General features: G+C 41.6%; 1 protein-coding gene across 3 annotated transcripts in view; it reads left to right on the forward strand.

The window, feature by feature from the left end:
• Window positions 1-830, forward strand: part of ZCCHC17 (zinc finger CCHC-type containing 17) — a 14,184-nt gene that overhangs the window by 9,548 nt on the left and 3,806 nt on the right. For 2 of the 3 annotated variants that reach the window (XM_018566892.1, XM_018566893.1), the window contains exon 6: window positions 665-780. The exons of the other annotated variant lie outside the window; for it this stretch is intronic. In XM_018566892.1, coding sequence (XP_018422394.1) covers window positions 665-780 — 116 coding nt within the window. The remainder of the gene's footprint in view (window positions 1-664; window positions 781-830) is intronic. 3 annotated transcript variants of the gene reach the window in all.

The raw sequence follows: 830 nt of genomic DNA on the forward strand, positions 1-830 counted from the left end.
TATATGTGTATAGAAAATGCACACACCCACATAATGAATATACAAAAACATTTTTTTTAAACCATTGTAAAAAACTTTTCAAAAAATTACTTTGTCTACAACTTAAAAACGCCCTTTAGGTGTATATTGGAGACTGCCTCTATTCGCTAAACTGTCTATAATAAGGAGGTGACTGTGGCATCCACTGCAGGACATTAAGGGACATGCCCACAGGGTGACAGGAGTGTAAAAGAGTCAGCGACGGGGCATTTTTATTGTGCAGCTGTTGGAAATGACTGAATCTTACTTGGTATCAACCACTCATAATCCCTTATACAGCAGCACTCAGACAGGGAGAGGGAGGGACAGCACTAGTAGCCAATCACATGTGCTACTTAAGCATGTGCAGACAGGACCCATGCAATTGCAAGGAAAGAACAGAAAGATGACCTCATCAGCTTGCTTCTGTTCATTTACTGTCCAGTCGCAGTCTGGGGCCACAGAGTTGCCCTAGCTTAGTGTTGCTTAACTGCAGCAGAGAAGTCTGGCTACCAGGCTGGTTGTGTAAGCGGTCTGTGATGACAAATGTATATGTATAATACTTATCCTTAGTTTGTTTCAGAATGGCTGATCTATACACCCATGACTGATTGATTTTAAAATATTGGTGTACTTCCTGTTTTAGGGCACTTTGCGCAAGACTGTTTCTCGCAGCCTGGAGGAACAACATACAATTTATTACCGGAGGAGGATGAGGAAGATCAGACAAACTCTGAGGAGACTGCCAAGAAGAAAAAGAAGGTAGTGGACATGTAAAATTGGTACAGAGCAATTTACCATGAATCAATACC

This window comes from Nanorana parkeri, unplaced genomic scaffold (genome assembly GCF_000935625.1).
Source record: "Nanorana parkeri isolate BGI_ZX_2015 unplaced genomic scaffold, ASM93562v1 scaffold986, whole genome shotgun sequence".
In the NCBI taxonomy this organism is placed as follows: Eukaryota; Metazoa; Chordata; class Amphibia; order Anura; family Dicroglossidae; genus Nanorana; species Nanorana parkeri.